This window comes from Erythrolamprus reginae, chromosome 4 (genome assembly GCF_031021105.1).
Source record: "Erythrolamprus reginae isolate rEryReg1 chromosome 4, rEryReg1.hap1, whole genome shotgun sequence".
Taxonomy (NCBI): domain Eukaryota; kingdom Metazoa; phylum Chordata; class Lepidosauria; order Squamata; family Dipsadidae; genus Erythrolamprus; species Erythrolamprus reginae.
Window position 1 is genome coordinate 79,667,701 of NC_091953.1, and position 18,835 is coordinate 79,686,535.

At 39.4% G+C, this 18,835-nt stretch overlaps 1 protein-coding gene across 2 annotated transcripts in view; it reads right to left on the bottom strand.

The window, feature by feature from the left end:
- Positions 1-18,835, bottom strand: part of SMS (spermine synthase) — a 128,399-nt gene that overhangs the window by 80,049 nt on the left and 29,515 nt on the right. For both annotated transcript variants that reach the window (XM_070750718.1, XM_070750719.1), the window contains exon 4: positions 18,242-18,306. In XM_070750718.1, coding sequence (XP_070606819.1) covers positions 18,242-18,306 — 65 coding nt within the window. The remainder of the gene's footprint in view (positions 1-18,241; positions 18,307-18,835) is intronic.

An 18,835-nucleotide genomic window follows, 5' to 3' on the forward strand; every position in this document is an offset into this window, starting at 1 on the left:
TATTGATTATCGCTCTGGCTGATTGTGTTGTATAAGTATTTTTAATGATATTTTCGAATTTGGTTCCCAGTTTTAGTTCTCTGATTACAGCTATTAAGTATTGCCAGTTGACGCTATCAAAAGCTTTTTGTGCGTCCAGGAATGCAAGGGCTACTTGTTCTCCTGGATGAGCTTCACAGTATTCTATGATATCTAGAACTGTCCTTGTGCAATTTGAGATTTGTCTATTAGGTAGGAATCCGTTTTGGTCTGTGCTGATTATTTTATTTAATATATTTTTTAATCTTTCTGAGAGAATTGCCATAAAAATCTTGTAATCCGCGTTTAGTAAGGATATTGGTCTGTAGTTTCTTATTTTTTGTTTATCCTGGCCTTCCTTAGGTATCATTGTGATGTATGATTCCCTCCAAGTACAGTGGTACCTCGAGATACGAGTTTAATTCGTTCCGGACCTGCGCTCTTAAGTCGAGCAGCTCTTATCTCGAACGACTTTTCCCCAGAGGAATTAATGTAAATAATTTTAATTGGTTCCAGCCCTCAAAAAACTCACAAAGTTAGTCTAAATTATGCAAAAAGACATTGCAAGAATAAATGTAACTTTACTTATTAATAAGATGATAAGCTGAGAGCTTTCCTTCCCTTCCTCTTTTTACCCAAAACAATCAACATGGCAAACTTTTATTTTTATTCATTAAACTGTAGTTATTTATTCAACTTCACTGCCACCCAATCCTGTAGAGGGAGGAAAGAAGGGAGGAAGGAAAAGGAAAGCAAGAAATGGAGGGAGGAAAGGAAGGAAGGAAAGAAAGGAAGGAAGAAAGAAAGGAAGAAAGAAAGGGTGAAGGGACAGGAACAGAGGAAGGAAGCAAGGAAACTTATGAAAGGGGAGAGTAACTTCACTGCCACCCAATCCTGTAGAGGGAGGAAAGAAGGGAGGAAGGAAAAGGAAAGCAAGAAATAGAGGAAGGGAAGGTAAAAGAGAGAAAGAAAAAGAGCAAGAAAGAAAGCAAGCAAGAGAGAAAGAAAGAAAATGAAAGAGAAATAAAAATAGAGAGGGAGAATGAAAGAAATGGAAGGAGGGAAGGAAGGAGAGAAAGCAAGAGAAAGAAAGAAAGAGAAAGAAAGAAAGAGAAAGAAAGAAAGAAAGAAAGAAAGAAAGAGAAAGAAAAAAGAATGAAAGAGCAAGAGAGCAAGAGAGAAAAAGAAAGAGAGAAAGAAAGAAAGAAAGAAAGAAAGAAAGGCAACTTCAAAGAAAGGCTCACTGAGCATCTCTCACTCTTTCTATCCCTCTTTCTCTCCCCCCTCTCCCCCTCTTTCCCTCTCTCTTTCTCTCTCTCCCTCTCTCTTTCTCTCCCCCCTCTCCCCCCCCAGGCCGGCAGCGATGTTTTAAAACAGCCGCGCCGTTTGCAAGCTAACTCCTGAGGTGCGGAAGTTCGCCTTTGGCGTTTGGGCCACTCGGAATGTGAAATTCAAAACAGCATTCGGATCCCCCCACCCCCAGCAGAAGCCAAGGACCCCCAGAGTGGGGCGGCAGGGGAGGCGACCGCCTCTCCACTCACCAAATGCCGGGATACGAGCCGAGAAGAGCCGGGCTGGCTTACTTTCCTTCCTTCCCGCGCTGATGCAGAGCCACTCGAACAAAGCGTCACGCCCCCCTGACGCTTTTGGCGGCAAAAGAGCCCAGCGTCGCTTCGGAAGCCGCCGAAAGCATCAGAGGGGCGCGACGCTTTGTTCGAGTGGCTCTGCATCAGCGCGGGAAGGAAGGAAAGTAAGCCAGCCCGGCTCTTCTCGGCTCGTATCGCGGAGAGGGGCGGCATACAAATCCAAGTAATAAATAAAATAAAATTAAAAAATGCCTCTCCTCTCCCAGCTCTTATCTCGAGTAGCTCTTAAGTCAAGCAGCTCTTATGTCGGGGTTCCACTGTATTCGGGATTTTAGCTTGTTCCAGGATTTCATTGTAAGTTTCTAGTAATATAGGTTCAAATAATTCTTTATTATGTTTATAAAATTCTCCTGGAAGTCCGTCTGGTCCTGGTGTTTATTATTTTTTTTGTTTTTTTAAGGCCAATTGAATTTCCTGTAGTGTTATTTTCATGTTTAAAAGTTGTTTGTCTGGCTCTTCTATCTTTAGTATATCATTCTCATTTATATATTTGGCAGTTTTTGTACTTTCTACTGATTCCTCTTTATATAAATTTTGGTAATAATCTTTCACTATTTCTTTTTTCTGCTGTTCATCGTGTTGTAATATTCCGTTTTTATCTTCTAAGTGATAGATTAGTTTATCGCTTCTCGCTTTTTAAATTTTTTGCGAAAGCCATCTGCCTGGTTTGTTGGCCGATTCAAAGTGTTTTTGTTTTGAATATTTTATATCTTTGGCAAGTTTTTGTTGTTCTAAAGTGTTTATTTTGTATTTAGCTTCTCTTAGTAAGTTTATTGTTTGATTATTTGTGGGGTCTTGTTGGAGGATTTTTTCCAAATTTACTATTCTGTTTGTGTGGTAATTGTGTTCTGCTCTTTCTTCCTTTGATTTTTTGGCTGCATATGATATTGTTATTCCTCTCGTGTATGCCTTTAGTGTGTCCCACAGTATTTGTGTTGTAGTGGGTTGTTTCCTAAAAATAATTTTATTTCTCCGTTAATCATCTTTAAATATTTCTCATCGTGTAATAAATTTGTGTTCAATGACCATCTCTTATAATCTTTTTTTGTTCCTTGCCAAATTATAGTAATCGGATTATGATCTGCCCACGTGTTAGGTTCTATTTCCAGGGATTTTATTGATTTATGTAATCTTTTGCTTAGCCAAACCATATCTATTCTTGATAGTGAGTTGTGTGGTCCAGAGTGGAAAGTAAATTGTTTCTTTCAATCTCCACATATCTGTTAAATCTAATTCTTCAGTCATTTTATTAAACGTATTTGGTAATGTAGGCCTTTTCAGTTTACTTTTCCCCCCTGTTTTGTGGTCCATTTTTGGGTCTACAATTCCGTTGTAATCTCCTACCATACAAATGTTTATATAGTTAGTTTCAAGCAAAATTTGATGTATATTTTTATAAAATTGTTTTAACTCTTGATTCGGGGCGTATATGTTCACCAGTAATATTTTCCCCCCTAATATTTCAATTTCCGTCATTGTATATCTTCCTTTGGGATCCATTTTAATTTTTTTTGGTTTTAGTTCTTTCTTCACATATGTGGCCACTCCCCTTTTTTTTTCATTTTCGTCTAATGAAGCATGTAATTCCCCTAATTTTGTATATTCTAAGAATTTCTTATGTGCTAATTTGATATGCACTTCTTGCAAACATATTATCTGTAGTTTCTGGTTTAGGAGTTTGGAAAATACCTTTTTTCTCTTACAATTATTATTAAGGCCATTTATATTTATTGAAATCAGTTTGATATCTGAAAGCATTTAGTTAAGTATTCCTCCTAGGGAGGAAAAAAGTTAAAGCAAGAAAGCTAGTTTTGTTTATCTGCTGCCGCTGCCGTTTGTGATCTAGTCTTAGGCCCTTCTTCCTTCTCCTTTCCTCTCTCTGTTTCCTCTGGTCCTTGCTTTCTGTCTATTTGTCCGTCTGTTTCTATATCCTCTTCCTTGCTTGATTCTAGTCTATCTCCACTTTCTAATTCGGAGTCTAGGGCAGTTATTCGTTCGTATATCTCTTGTGCTTTTTCCGCATTGTCGACTTTCACTCTCCTTCCTTCTATTTTTACCATCATCCCCTCTGGTGTTATCCATCTAAATGTTATTTCATTTTTGTTCAGGAGGGAGGCTAAGTTTCTATATTCCCTTCTTTGTTCTCTAATCTTTCTAGGGATTTGTTTCAAAATATTTAGTTCTCTACCTTTATATGTCATTTTCCCTTCTCTAGAGGCTGCATATATCCTGTCTCTTGTAATCTTTCTAGCGAATTTTAAATATATTTCCCTGGGTAATCGATGTCTTTTCGCAAAGTTAGTATTAATTCTGTAAATTTTGTCTAATTCATTTATGACTTCCTCTCTATTAGTCTGTAATATCCCTGAGATTATTGTTGTCATAATCTCCCCAAGGTTTTCATTTTCTGCCTCTACCACATTTTGAAATCTTAGAAAGTAAGATGATCTCTCTAATTCCAATTGGATCAAGGAGTTTTCGAGCTCTCTGTGGGATTCTATAAGTTTTTGATCAACCTGTTCCAATTTTTTTTCATTTTGTTCTGTCCTTTTTTCTACTATTATTATTTTTTCCTCATTTTTTTGTGTTTCTGCTTGTGCGGATTCCAATCGGTTTTCCAATCTCAGTATATCAGTTTTTAATTCTACATGATTATTTGTAATCAGTTCCTGCAGTTTCAACATGGTCTCCTGCATTACTGTTAAAGTTTTGTTCATGTTTTGCATCAATAATGTACTCTCTTTTTCCTTCTCTACATTTAACATCTCGTCTATTTGCCTTTGAGAGGCAGGAGAAGCTGTATTTGTTGTGGTGGTGGTTTTTTTACCACCTTTAGGTTGATAACTAGCCATCTCTTTTATAATCTGATTTTGCTTTTCCAATATAGTAAATATTCTATTCCAGATCACCATGGAAGATGAAAGAAAAGTGTTTAAGCAGATTAATAACTCTTGCTATATTTCATTCACTAATTAAATTTTTATAGTCAACTTTCTAGTTTGTAATTAATTAAATGATTCTAAATTCCTTTGCAAATAGCAATGTAAATAACAATGTAAATATAAACTTATGAACTTATAAACTTATTTTCTATACAGTTCAATTCTAATTCTTATCAATATTCTATAGTTTCCTATCTTATTCCGATCTAAAGTAATAAAGAAATAAAGAAAAACAATTAAGATACTATTAAAAATATTAGGCAAATAATATGCTTTCAATTTCCAATTCCTATCTATCTATTTATTATGTTAAGAGGAGGATTATAATGAGAAAGAAATATTAACACAATACTATAAATAGTTCTAATGCTTATTCTTATCTATATTATATATATATAAATACCCTTATGTATAGTAGTTATGAGTAATTATAAGAGTAGAAATCATAAGAAAATTATAAGCAAACGTGTAAAGTATAAGAGGTATTGTGTCTTCTCTCCCCTCGTTGATTGTTGATTGTAGTTCGTGCTGTTAAAGAGTCCTTATTCCAAGGACTTTCGAAAGCTTTAAGTGTTCTGAAGTGCGGCTCTGAGATGCAGTTCTTTTTTTTTTTTTGAAAGAGTTAAGGAGTTAATTATAGGGTTGATTGTATTTGAGTTCACTGAGTGTGACTTTCCTCCCTTTGTACTCCTCTCTGCTTTCACCGCTTTCACTTTCAGGGGCAGAGAAAGTACAAGGTCTTTTGCCGCTTGCTAGTTTGTGCTGACTTGTCTGTTCCGGCTCTCAACTGACTCCTCGGTTCCTATGCTGTTTTGCACCCCGTCTCTGGGTCTGACCTCAGCGCCGGCTTCCTATTCTTAAAGTTGTGGATTATGGAACAAATCTTCCTTCTGTTCTTGGCGTTCTCCTCATCCTCTTGTCAAATCACTCAGCTCACTCGGCTTTCGGGTTTTTTATATTCAAAGAACCACTTTTTCTACTTTCTCCTTCTTCCAGACACCCCAATTCCAAACACCGCAGTTCTCGGTAAATAGGAAAAAGAGAGAGGGGGATAGATGAATATTTCCTCTGCTCTCTCGATCTGTTATATCGGATCTTTGAGTCCAATTCCGGATTCCGCGCACACCAGCAAAGGAAAAATCAATATCTATGTGCTTCAGTATTATATTATCAATGGTTCCAAAAATCCAAATTAAACACTGTCCTGGGAAAAAGTTTTTAAAGTCCCTTCGGAGATCGGTATTTTCAAATTAACCAGCACCCGATCAAAAAGGGTTGCTGGATTTTCCACCTCACCGTCGCCGCTTTTGTAGATTCCTACGGTAATTTTTTTTTTTTTAGATCTCCTTACAGGCAGTCTATTTCAGCAATATAATAGAATTTCTATTTCTAACTTCTAATAAAAAGTTCTAGAATAAGTTCTTCAATATGCAGTACATAGTATGATCTTAAAAAAAGAATTGTGGAAAGATCTGTATTTCTCACTTGCTTCCCTCTGCGGTGGCTCCTTGGAGTTTCGGACCCGCCATACTTTGACAACAAAGACGGGTGCCTCCAACCTCTGATAGAAAGGGTGTCCTTCGCATCGATTGCAAAACGCCTTTTAACAATCGATACCCAGATAGTCCCTCATCTTCCACGTCGCCCTCCAAGCGAACTGTGCCCCGAAAGGTCTCGGAGATCGGAGAAAAAAAGCAAGCCCAGGGAGGAGATCCTCCTTGCAGCTGCTTCACTCCGCGTTGCCAACCCGGAAACTCTGTAGATAATGTTTTTAAAGGTATAGATTACACACCTTTATATAAGAAGTGTAGGATTATAGAAGAAGAAGAAATATTATTGCCATATCATGAAACAAAAGCACCCTCCAAACTGGTATTTTTATACAACGTAGAGAGACAAAGTCAAACGAGGGAGATGGGAGACATATTAAGAAAGGGGGAATTAACAAATCCAAATATAATGTCTATATGTCCTCTTTTGTTTGAAGAAGTCAAGATTATTATAAAACTTAACCTGCAAAGGTAATTACTTGGGATGCTCTAAATGGACAAATTAAAATATGCCTGGTAATTGCAGGGAAATATATGTTACCAGCCTATGAGTATGTAGTATATAGGCAAGAGGTGTGAACACAATTATCCATATAGATGCTGAAAAAGAAAAAAGCTGAAGCCTTAGGACAAGGTTTTTTTTATTTGGTGACTTATATGCTTATGCATTCTTGCAACTGGAATAGATGGGCCCTGCACAATAGACAAGCCTAACATTTATGGAGGTAACATTTTCTTTTTGGGAAAAGGGTAATTAAGAAACAAAACCATTGTACACTATACCTTGATTGTCATGTATCAGCAGGCATTATAATAGAAAAAGGTGAGGTGAAAGGAACAATACATAAACATGTCCCAGAAGGTGGAGAAATGGTATATGTACCCCATTATGAGTATATACCAAGATAATGGCTTATTCAGTGGCCTATATTTACAAATGTTGTTTTGATTAAAGCCCAGAGAATATAATATGTTATAGGTGACATATCCCACACTCATGAATAAGATACAAGGAGTAGTAAGGTGATTGTAGTACTATAAAGAATATAAAGTGATTTGTTGAGTATATGTCCCTGGTGTGCCTTACAAAATCAGCTTAGGTGAATGGGGCATTATACTTGTGCATCAGAAAAGGCGTTAATGAAATCCTATCTACCATAGCGATTTTGGCGGATGAAATGGAGGAAATACAGAGATCTGTAATATAAAATAGAGTAGCCATAAAGGCATTTAGATATTAATCAAAATGGGACAAGAGTTATTCAAGTAGTGATAAGGCACGAGAAATTAGTTAGGAGAAGAATCGTACATTACAATGCTGCATCTAGTGACATATGGAACACCTCAACATCTCAACCTCTTGGTTGCCAGACTCATTTGCAGGAATTACAGTAATACCTCATGATACGAACTTAATTGGTGCAAGCAGGAGGTTCGTAAGACGAAAGGTTCGTAAGACGAAACATTGTTTCCCATAGGAAACAATGTAAAGTCAATTAATCCGTGCAACAAAAAAAAAAAACCCCGCAAGAAAACGCTGCCGCCCGGCTGTCACCTTTTAAAACAGCAGGGGGGGGGCTTCCCAGCAGCCTCCTGAACCCGAACGCCAAACCCAAACTTCCGGGTTCGGCGTTGGGAGGCTGCTGAGAAGCCCCCTGGCTGTTTTAAAAGGTGACAGCCGGGCGGCGGGGCTTCTCAGCGAAAGTTCGGGTTTGGGAGGCTGCTTTGAGGAGGCGGGGAAGCCTCTTGCAGCAGCTGCCACAGCCGCCGGCTTCCCTGCCGCTCGCCCGCCGAGGATGCTGACCTGCTGCCTCGCGGGGAAGCCGGGCAAAAGCAATCTTCTGCCGGACATGGGCGAGCGGCGGGGAGTCGCCCATGGCCGGCAGAAGATCGCTCTTGCCCGGCTTCCCCGCGAGGCAGCAGGTCAGCAAGAGCGATCTTCTGCCGGCCATGGGCGACTCCCCGCCGCTCGCCCATGGCCGGCAGAAGATCGCTCTTGCCCGGCTTCCCCGCGAGGCTTCCCCCCTCCTCGCCCGCCACCCGCCCGTCCAGAATGCTGACCTGATGCCTCGCGGGGAAGCCGGGCAAGATCGATCTTCTGCCGGCCATGGGCGAGCGGCAGGGAGTTGCCCATGGCCGGCAGAAGATCGCTCTTGCCTGGCTTCACCGCGAGGCATCAGGTCAGCAAGAGCGATCTTCTGCCGGCCATGGGTGACTCCCCGCCGCTCGCATTGGGGTGGGGGGGCTGTCAGGACAACCCCCACCCCAGCACTTTGCATCCCGCCAGCTAAGAGCAATCGGGCAGCAGCTTCTGCCGGACACGGGCAATGAGCGGGACAGAGAAGCAGGGAGAATCAGGAGGCTCCTTTGGCGGCTGGAGGCTGCCTGGCTTTGTGTTTTTGGCTGGGGGAGGAGGCAGTAGGACCTTCCTAACTCCCTCCCCCCCAGCCAAAACCCCAAAGCCTGTTTGCTGCCACACGATTTAGCCAGGACAGGAGCGAAGTGACGTGGAGGAATGGGGAGCTGAAACCGGGCGGTTTCAGCTTTCCATCCCTTCACGTCACTTCGCCGCTAAATCGTGTGGCAGCAAACATGCTTTGGGGGTTTGGCTGGGGGGGAGGGAGTTAGGAAGATCCTACTGTCTCTTCCCCCCCAGCCAAATCCCCAAAGCATGTTTGCTGCCACACGATTTAGCGGCGAAGGGACGTGAAGGGATGGAAAGCTGAAACAGCCCGGTTTCAGCTTTCCATCCATCCACGTCACTTCGCCGCTAAATCATGTGGCAGCAAACATGCTTTGGGGGTTTGGATGGGGGGGAGGGAGTTAGGAAGGTCCTACTTCTCCCCCCCCAGCCAAATCCCCAACGCATGTTTGCTGCCACACGATTTAGCGGCGAAGGGACGTGAAGGGATGGAAAGCTGAAACAGCCCAGTTTTAGCTCCCCAATCCTCCACGTCACTTTGCTCCTGTCCTGGCTAAATCGTGTGGCAGCAAACAGGCTTTGGGGTTTTGGCTGGGGGGGAGGGAGTTAGGACGGTCCTACTTCTCCCCCCCAGCCAAATCCCCAAAGCATGTTTGCTGCCACACGATTTAGCGGCGAAGGGACGTGAAGGGATGAAAAGCTGAAACCGCCCGGTTTCAGCTCCCCATTCCTCCACGTCACTTCGCTCCTGTCCTGGCTAAATCGTGTGGCAGCAAACAGGCTTTGGGGTTTTGGCTGGGGGGGGAGAAGTAGGACTTTCCAGCAGCCTCCGAACGCCGAACGCGGAAGTTCGGGTTTGGCATTTGGCTTTGGGAGGCTGCTGGAAAGCCGCCCGGCTGTTTTAAAAGGTGACCGCCGGGCTGGGGGGCTTCCCAGCAACCTCCCGAACCCCGAACTTTTGCCGAACTTCCGGGTTGGGGTTCGGGGGGTTGCTGGGAAGCCCCCCAGCCCAGCGGTCACCTTTTAAAACAGCCGGGGGGGCTTCCCAGCAGCCTCCCGAATGCGGAACCCGGAAGTTGTTCGTAACTCGAAAAAAGTTCGTAAGAAGAGGCAAATTTTTTCTGAACCCCAGGTTCGTATCATGAGTTGTTCGTAAGACGAGGGGTTCGTATCTTGAGGTACCACTGTATTGTAATCATTGTATTAAGTTTTGTAACCTGTATGTGTATCGAATGTGCGCCAGTTTGCATTACCTGCTGGAAGGCCCGCTGGCATAGAGATGAATATCCCCACGAATAGGGAGGTCTGCATTACGATGCAGGACATATAGATGTTCTAAGAATTTTAAAATTCTTAGAAAAAAATTAAGAGGGGGGATTGTGAGAATTATCTATAGAATCTAGGCATCTAAGGCCTAGATAGATACAAAACACACTCTTATTAAGAGTACTGAACTTCCGACCTTTTGGACAGCAGGCCTTGCCAGAAAATGCAAAAGAACACAAAAACATGTTTACATCCTGTATCAGAGATGAAGAAATCCTATTTTCCAGGCCAAGAAACATTCATAAAGGAAAAACAACAATTTGATGAATTAATCTAGAGAGTTCCGAGGAACTATGGTGAAATTGGAAGCAAGACAATCCCATATATGGACAAATAATGGACAGGAAGGAGGGGTGTAAACAAGACATAAAACTCCTATATAAGAAGATTCTTGTAACTTCAGAGGTATATGGGTATTCTTCCCATGACTTCTCCAGGTCCCTGTATGATCATGCCGGAAACTTTGTTTATGTTATGTTATGTTATGTTTGATATATGTTTCTATATTTTATATCATTTTGTTAATAAAGACTTTTAGCTTTTATTCTCTTGGTCTGGGGAATTTTTCTGACACATGTATTAAATTCTCTTCAGAAATCTATTTTCTAATTTCCAGCATATTGCTAGTTTTTTGTATGTATATAAACATATATTAACTACTAATGAGAAATTCATGTACAGTATGACTTCACCAACTATATGTATCCATATAAACTGCTATTTCTTAAGTCAAGATATATAGTATTAAATAAATTGCTAGGGAATTCTATCTCTGTTCTGAGTGCTATTAATATTACAATGTAAAAAAGATGGGAAATTTAAAATTAAATGACTCATATTTTCTTGATCAAGGATAATAGAAAAAAAATCTTATTTTTACTCATTCTAATTAAAATTGTCATAATAATAATAATATATTCTGTAAAAAATTAAGGAAGGCATTGAAAATAAGTTTCTGGTAGAATTTTCTTATGTCTTTGATTAAAGAAGTTTCAAACAAATGTAAGGACTTTTTTAAAAAATCATTTTTGAATAAGCAGCAAAAAGGGTAATATTGATAACATAATGATTTTGGAAATTTATAAACAAATTAAGGGCCAGACGGATTTGAAAGAATATTTCATGTGGGTTGCTTAAAAATTTAAAGAAATATGTGTATAATTTTGAACACCACTGAGTATTATAAACAACATCCAGAGAAACAAATGGCATTGATGTTCCTGGATGCATAAAAAGCATTTGACAATTTGTACTGACAATTACAATAGATGAACTTCAGGACAAGATTTCTTCATGTTGTAGAAGCAAAATATAATACACAAATAGCAAGGATAGTAATAGAGAAATTACTGAAAAGGTGGAGATTACCTAAGGCACAAGGTACTGATGCCCCTTATCATCAGTTATTAATTTTGACATTGGAAGTATTAATTAGAAATGTAAGGGCAGATAATGAGATTACAGGACTTAAAATATGAGATGAAGAATACAAGTTACAAGCATTTGTGGACGATTTGGTTTTTATACTTGAAGATCCATTAACATCACAGTTGAAACTTTTATTCCAAATTGAGAATTATGGAGAAGTAGCAGAACTCAAAATTAATTGTTTCAACTCCTACCCTCAAAACGTCGCTACAGAGCACTGCACACCAAGACAACTAGACACAAGAACAGTTTTTTTCCAAACGCCATCACTCTACTAAACAAATAATTCCCTCAACACTGTCAGACTTTCTACTAAATCTGCACTTCTATTCTACTAGTTTTTCTCATCATTCCTTTCACCCATTTCCTCCCATGTTGACTGTATGACTGTAACTTGTTGCTTATATCCTAAGATTTTTATTAATATTGCTTCTTCATTGCTTATTTGACCCCTATGACAATCATTAAATGTTGTACCACATGATTCTTGACAAAAGTATATTTTATTTTATGTACGCTGAGAGCATATGCACCAAGACAAATTCCTTGTGTGTCCAATCACACTTGGCCAATAAAAATTCTATTCTATTCTATAAAGACAAGACAAAGTTGATTGCAAAGAATATGACAATCAAAAATCAGAATTAAATACATTGTGGGACATGCAGATTGTGAAAAATGTAAAATATTTGGGGATCCAGATATCAGCGAGATGTTTAACACTCAAGGAAGATAACTATATAAAACTCAAAAAACAGATTGAGAAGGATTTGGAGAAGTGGAAAATCTTCAGTTATTACTGATGGGCAGAATTGCATTAATTAAGATGAATATACTACCACGTTTATTATTCTTATTCTCAACAATACCAATTAAAATTGATAAGACTTTCTTTAATGAGATGAATAAAATAACAACAATGGGGAAAAGACCGAGGATCAGTTTAAAAATGGTGCAAGATGCAAGAGTAAGAGGTGGATTTGGAGTTCCAAATTGGGAGCTTTATTATCAAGCTGCAGCAATGATATGGATCAAAGAATGGATTATTCTTAGGAATAGAAGACTTATGTTAGAAGGACATGATTTATAGGATGGCATATATTTGTGTAGTATGGGAGACCAAAAATACATATTTATTTCCAGAGATATAGTACAAGGAAGGTGAAAAATAAACACTATTCAAAAGTACCATTTTGGATATCAGCAATAGAAGTATTAATTCACCCCAGTAGAATAGATTGGAATAACATTCCAAGGTCTAGAGATATATTATCACAAAGCAATTAAAATCAGCAATAGAACTAGAAAAACAAGGTATACAGATAGATTGGTTTATGAATGTACAGTTATAAATGATGACATTTTATTTGGTCCAGACAAAAATTTGATTTTAAAAAATTATAATTATTTGTTGTCCATTGAATTATAATTTGAACAAGTTAAAGATACAATGATAAAGTGGATGAAGAATATATGTTATACAACAGAAATAGATATGTGGCAGAAACTATGGGAGAAAAACTATAAAATGACAATGTCAACATTATTTAAAGAAAATATGTATAAGATGTTTTATAAATGGCATATGTCACCAGAGAAATTAGCAAAAATATTTAAAAATAAGTCGATGAAATGTTGGAAATGCAGTCAGGTACCTTGCTCTTTTTAACATAGAGTATGTAGTGGACTTGTTAGGAAGCTCAAAAATTTTGGATGCAAACCCAACACTAGACTCAGAAGATATTGAAAAGGACTATCGAATTAAAACCTGAGATATTCCTTCTGGGTATTCTACCGGAGAATTTTAACAAAGAAGAAACCTATTTAATTATACATATATTAACTGCGGCGAACATTGTATATGCACAAAATTGGAAACTAAATAGGATACCAAGTTAAAGAGAAATTTTAAGAAAGATTATGGATTGTACTGAGATGAATAGATTGATTCTGAAACTTAAAGATAAAGAAGATACGGATCATTATAAAATTTGGGAAAACTTTTATGAATGGATGAAAATTAAAAATAGTTAAAATAAATAATTATACATTGGAAATGATGGAAGAGAATTAGATCTAAGATATTAAGAACCTAGATGACGAGAAAAGAAATGGTGGTAGCACTAGTTAAAGATACAACAAAGGATTAAGCTAGTTACAATATAAAATTTAATGATATTTGATAAATAGCTTAATTGTTGTATTTTTTTATTTCTTGTAGTTAAATATTTATAATGGCTAACTATTTGGATTGTTAGAGATTTGGATTTATGAAAGTTTAATTGATGATAGGTATATAAGATGCCCCATTAGAGGCTTAATAGACAAGACAATTACACATGTGTTGTGAGTGTTCCCTGTCAGCCTCTGGAAATGTCAGATTCAGAGGATGACGAAGAGGCAGAAGCTGTAATGTACCCTGATTTAAGAGAAGTGGGGGAGAGCAGTGGAGCAGTCCTTGGTTAGATGTCAGATTTAGGAGGTTAGCAAAAAGAAAAGAGGAGACGTTGGGAAAAAAAGTTTTGAATCTGCTATTTTAGAATGTGTAAATCAATCAAAGACGTCACATACGGAGATGCCCGGAAAAGAAGTACGCTTTCCTGCAAACTGCATATTGAAAGAAGGATGTCTGTCGTCACTTCGGAGAAGTAAACTTTTGATGTTTTGTGATAAACTGTGCCAAATTAGATTTAACATGACTCAGAGATAAACTACTGTCAAGTACTGTAATCTTGCCTCAGCTCATTAGAGAGAATTTATAGCTCTGAAAAACACAGCCTGTGAGATCGGAATGTGCCTTAGCATACAGCAATGTAACTTTGAAGATTTTTCCAGTGTATAAGAAAAATAAAGACTAATTAGTTTGAAAATCCAAGCCTTGAAATAAGAGTTTTTGGAGCAGTTCTAGCTCGACCAGAAGAATATGTATGCTGTTAAGCAATGATGTTGTTTTATATTTGTGTATGTGTTATTTCAAGGAGGAAAAAAATAAAAATTATACCCCCCCCCCCCAATTTATTTTTACAGAAATATATACAAAGATTTTGAAATTGACTGTAGGAAAGTGTTGTTGATTAGAAAAGAAAAAGAACAGGAGAAGGGAGGATTTTGACGGTTAACTAGAACAGAGTACCCCAACTATTCCGGGTTGGTGGCCTAGAGTGGGGGAAAGGGGAGAAAGCGGGAGGAGTTGATTTTGTGGAAGGGGAATGAGCACCCACAATGTTTGTAGCAACTCTTGTGCAAGTAAGGCCATGAGCACCCATGATGCTTGTGTAACTAGGGCTGCAAGCACAAGTGCCCACAAGGAGGCATGAATGGGGCCACAAGCACTTACAATGATACTTGCAAGTGGGATCGTGTCTGCAATGATGCAAGTGTGAGTTGCTCTATGAGCTCCCACAAGAAGGCTCATGTGAGGGGGACCATGAGCACCTGCAACCATGCTTGCGGAAGTAGATCTGCGAACGCCCACAACATGACGCGGAGAGGTGACGCGGAGCTGGGTCCAGGAGATTGTCAACGCCTCCTTGGGGAGTGGGTCCTTTCCAGCTCCTTATGAGGAGATACTTGTGCGCCCCCTCCTCAAGAAGCCTTCCCTGGACCCAGCTGTACTCAATAACTACCATCCAGTCTCCAACCTTCCCTTTATGGGGAAGGTTGTTGAGAAGGTGGTGGCATTTCAGCTCCAGCGGTCCTTGGAAGAAGCTGATTATCTAGGTCCTCAACAGTCTGGATTCAGGCCTGGCTACAGCACGGAAACTGCTTTGGTCGCGTTGATGGATGATCTCTGGCGGGCCCAAGACAGGGGCTTGTCCTCTGTACTGGTGCTTCTTGACCTCTCAGCAGCTTTCGATACCATTGACCATGGTATCCTTCTGCACCGGCTGGAGGGGTTGTGAGTGGGAGGCACTGTTCTTCAGTGGTTCTCCTCATACCTCTCTGGTCAGTCGCAGTCGGTGTTAGTGGGGGGTCAGACGTCGACCTCTAAGTCCCTCCCTTGTGGGGTGCCTCAGGGGTCGGTCCTCTCCTCCCTACTATTTAATATCTACATGAAACCGCTGGGTGAGATCATCCAAGGGCATGGGGTGAGGTATCATCAATACGCCGATGATACCCAGTTATACATCTCCACCCCATGTCCAGCCAACGAAGCAGTGAAAGTGATGTGCCGGTGCCTGGAGGATGTTGGGGCCTGGATGAGTGTCAACAAACTCAGGCTCAACGCAGACAAGACGGAGTGGCTGTGGGTCTTACCTCCCAAGGACAATTCCATCTGTCCATCCATTACCCTAGGGGGAGAATCACTGGCCCCCTCAGAGAAGGTTCGCAACTTGGGCATCCACCTCGACCCACAGCTCACATTAGAGAAACATCTTTCAACTGTGGCGAGGGGGACGTTTGCCCAGGTTCGCCTTGTGCACCAGTTGCGACCCTACTTGGACCGGGAGTCACTGCTCGCAGTCACTCATGCCCTCATCACCTCGAAACTCGATTATTGTAACGCTCTCTACATGGGGCTACCTTTGAAAAACATTCTGAAACTTCAGATCGTGCAGAATGCAGCTGCGAGAGCAATCATGGGCTTTCCCAATTATGCCCATGTTACACCATCACTCCGCAGTCTGCATTGGTTGCCAATCAGTTTCCGATCACAATTCAAAGTGTTGGTTATGACCTATAAAGCCCTTCATGGCACCGGACCAGATTATCTCAGGGACCGCCTTCTGCTGCACGAATCTCAGCGACCAATTAGGTCCCACAGAGTGGATCTTCTCCGGGTCCCGTCAACTAAAGAATGTCGCTTGGCGGGACCCAGGGGAAGAGCCTTCTCTGTGGCGGCCCCGGCCCTCTGGAACCAACTCCCCCCAAAGATTAGAATTGCCCCCACCCTCCTTGCCTTTCGTAAGCTGCTTAAAACCCACCTCTGCCGTCAGGCATGGGGGAATTGAGACCCTCTTTCCCCTAAACCTTTACAATTCTATGCATGGTATGTATGTATGTATGGTTTTTTTATATTAATGGGCTTTTAATTATTTCTAACATCAGACTACTATTGTTCACTGCTTTATTGTTGCTGTTAGCCGCCCCGAGTCTCCGGAGAGAGGCGGCATACAAATCCAATAAATAAATAAATGAGCACGAGTGGATCTGCAAGTGAATGCGAGCAAGGTCACAAGCACCCATAATAACAGTCGCATGAGGGGCCACAAAGGTGTATACACCACCTGGCTCCTCACGTGGCCCTCTGATAATTAGCCCACAGACTGATAGGGGACCCTGGACCACAGACTGGGGAACCCTTGACTAGCGGGAACCAATATTATTTGACTATGGAAGGATTCAAGGACACTTGGGAACAATACACTCAGAAATTACTCTAGAAATTGTCTGTTACTATAAAATTAGATTTAAAGGATGCTATAGAAGAGGAACAGGTTTTACTAGATAAAATAGAGGCTGAAGCTGATTTGAATATGGATCTGAAAGTGGATTAAAAATGCCAGACTACAAAATTAATATGGAAAATGATTCCACACTGCATTTACAAATTAAAACTGCCTGTTGTCTTAAAAATTAAGGGGGACATACCAATAAAAACCTTGTCAAGGAGTTTCTGAGAGGAGACAAAGAAAAAAATATAAGAAATCAATTTGTGGGACATTATTAAAAATCGATTACAGATTAAAACTAAATATAAGAAATATAAAGTGGACTAATTTGGCCTAGGTTAATATATAGTATATACAGTATACTCATACATACTGTAAAAGGTATTTTATTGACCTATCAGTTGATATATAAGTTACTGAAGTATTTGTTATGGAGAGTGAGTTTTTTTAATATACATATTTTCTTTTTGTTCTTTGCAAAATATACATATTTTCTTTGTTGAGTGGTCCTCAACAAACACTAGTAATGATAGATTCTGAAGTGGATGAGCCAGGCCCATCTTGGTACACTGGGCCAGTGGTTTTGCAACCTGAGGCAGAGTGAGAATGAGGAAGAAATAGACCTGGATGAAACTAAAAGACCACCAGAGATGGCAGATATGCCAATGACAGTAGGGTCTGACTTAGAGAAGGAGGAGGAGGAGGAAGACTATGAGCCTTTGTTAGCTGCTCGCTTTAGAAGACTTAAGAAAAAGACAAGAACACTTTAATGGGAAAAAGTAGTAGTCTGTAGTTTGTTAACTTAAGTGAGTTCTTGACCACTTCCCATAGGTATTTAAAGGTGGCTTCTGGGAAACTCGGAGTGGGGTTTCAACGTTTTGTAATGGAGTCCGTTGGTGTTTGGGGTTCCATCCATGTTACACTAGCCAAGTGTTATTTCTCAGCTAAAATCCTTAGAGTAAATGTGCTTTGTCTGCAGAGAGTCTGGGAAACTGTAAATGTAAGTCTGTGTAACCAGAAACTCTTTATCTCATAAAGGAATGCACAAATTGGCTTTGATCTTCAGCAGTAGCCTAGCCACTGGACTGATATCTTTTTACTCCTCTCCTCCTCTGTCAAGATGACCTCACATGCATGAATTTGGCTTGTCTAAATACTGCTTTCTATTTACAAAGGTTGGTTTAAAATATCAGCCCGTGGATTCCTCCTTTGTTTTCAATCTGCGTAGGCCTGGGAGAGAATAATATTCTTAGTTTGTATTAGTTTGTTATTTCTACACTTTAATAAAAAAATATTGTAACAATTTTGGTTGCTTTCCCTTAATTTAAAAACATGGAAATAACAATCATCTTAGAAATCTGCCCTTCAATGTTAGCTAACTAAAGAATGTTAGCACTGTATAAAAGCTCTATACTATTGCTTTTAACGATTGCTTTGATTTCAGAGTAATTTATTCAGTCATGTCCTTCACTGTTATTCATATTTAAGAGATGTATGAAAGCACAAACTTCCTTACCGCTTTATCCTTTTGATACTTTTATGAAATAATTCTTTCATTTTTTCTTCTACTTTATTTAGAAGCTGCAGGAAAACATATATGGGTATAAAGCATAGTAAAAACATATTATACTTCAGAATTTGATACCACTCTTAATTATTACAAATATATGCATTATTTTTATTATTCAATCGACTTTGTATAGTACTTTATGTTCAAATACCAAAACATCTTTTTGAACATTACTTCAAATACAGATTTTTATATGCATCTTGAAGCAAAGCTGACTTTTGCCCATTTTTCTTTATGTAGTTCAGTGAAACAAAGTTTTCAGTAAACAAATAAAAAATGTTAGTAACAATTTGCATTATTTATTTGATTTATATTCCAATCCCCCACCCCCACAAAATTCTTAATTAAAATGGTGATGCATTAGTCTTGTACTTTTACATACTAGTATTTTATTTTCCCTTTTAGCAATAATTCTGGTCATTCAGATGACTTTTATACTTATTTATTTCCTGTTGACAAGATCTTTGATATATATATATGATTTGTAAAATGATGAAGGCTTGTTACCTAACTTCAATATTATGGAAGGAGACTCACAGT